The 1,528-nt window shown below is 43.3% G+C and overlaps 1 protein-coding gene across 1 annotated transcript; it reads left to right on the forward strand.

The window, feature by feature from the left end:
* The first annotated feature begins 281 nt into the window (after positions 1–281).
* On the forward strand, positions 282–1,019 carry LOC145397456 (uncharacterized). The gene has a single exon (XM_080270517.1). The coding sequence runs from the start codon at positions 282–284 to the stop codon at positions 1,017–1,019; it is 738 nt and encodes a 245-aa protein (XP_080126643.1).
* The last annotated feature ends 509 nt before the right edge of the window (positions 1,020–1,528 follow it).

The raw sequence follows: 1,528 nt of genomic DNA on the forward strand, positions 1-1,528 counted from the left end.
CGCATGAAAGTTGTCTGTGCATGCTGGTGAAGTTTGGCTGAGAGAATGGTGTTGGACTTTCTAGTTTTTGGTCCTGGAAAACTGGTATCTTTAGCCAACTCCACCCTGACCCGAAATCCCAGTTTCTGCGCATGCGCATTGTGAACTCCTGGACGTCACTGGGTTGCTTGGCAACGGAGACGCTACCTGTGAAGCGTACGCAGATTTTTCGGAAGGACGGGGTCCCACTCACACTGGCTTTCACCATAAATTGCCATCTGCATACGTGATTGCTTTACACTATGGCTGCAAGACCGTTAGCAGAACTTCGTAAGTTGTCACAGCATCAGCTAAATGCAATAAGGAAGGAAGACCTGATACAAAGCATCCTTACTCAACCAAGGCATGGTGAGGGGGCAAGTGAGGAGGTAATGACTCGGATAGCTGACCTGATTAGTGAAGTAGCTGATTTAAAGAAGGCGCTGTTGTCTCCTGACAGTGGTATAAATAAGCAGATACGTGACCTTCAGCAACAAGTTAGCAAGCAAAGGGAAATCATAGCACAACAGCAACGTTTTCTGGAGGATGTAGACCGTAAGGCAAGAGAATGTAATCTGGTTCTGCTTGGCATTCCTGATGAACAAGAAAGTTTGGATGGCGCTACTTCGGATGATAATAAGATCCAGAAGGTGTGGTCGACGATTGGGTCATCTGTGAGCGTGAGGACATCAAGGAGGCTGGGTAAAATAGGAGGGCGGCGACGACCCATTTTAGTCACCCTTTCATCGCGTGAGGACCGTGATGCAGTCCTTGAGAAAGCAAAGAAACTGAAAGAGGCTGGTGAGACGTTCAGGCGGATTTTTGTGAAGAAGGACACACATCCAGCCGTGAGGGAAGAGTGGAAACGGTTGAAAGACGTGGAGAAGAGAGAAAAAGAAAAACCTGAGAATGTAGGCTGTAACATATATATCAACTTTAAGGAACGTCAGTTATACAGAGATGGAGAAGTGATAGACAAATTTAACATCATGTGTTTTTAGTAAGACCACAGCAACAACTCACCCAAACTCAACATATTAACATGGAACATAAATGCTGTGCGAACCAAGCTGGAGAAGACTGAGGTGCAAAGATTGTTATTAAAGTTTGATGTTGTCAGCCTAAATGAGACAAAAACACAACTGTCTGTGCATTTGCCAGGATTTGTGACGTTCAGGTGTGTGAATAATGTTTCAACTCATCGGGGAGGTACAGTTGTGTTGGTAAAAAATTATTTAGCAGGTTATGTAGAGAGCGTTGATTACGGAACACAGGATCAAGTATGGATGAAAAATAAATGTATTCCTAATGTAATATTTGGGTTTTGTTATATTCCACCACATGATTCTGAGTATTTTTCTTACAATTCATTTGCCTCAATCCAAGAAAAGATTATTGATGGTGATTGCAGGTGTGTAATTATGGGCGATCTTAATTCCAGATTTGGTAAATATGTTCGGGAGTTACCTTCCCGTAGTGATATTCCTGATGCCTATATGTATTGCTACCC

This window comes from Coenobita brevimanus, chromosome 41, assembly GCF_032717465.1.
Source record: "Coenobita brevimanus isolate Jiangsu-jjx chromosome 41, ASM3271746v2, whole genome shotgun sequence".
Classification (NCBI taxonomy): domain Eukaryota; kingdom Metazoa; phylum Arthropoda; class Malacostraca; order Decapoda; family Coenobitidae; genus Coenobita; species Coenobita brevimanus.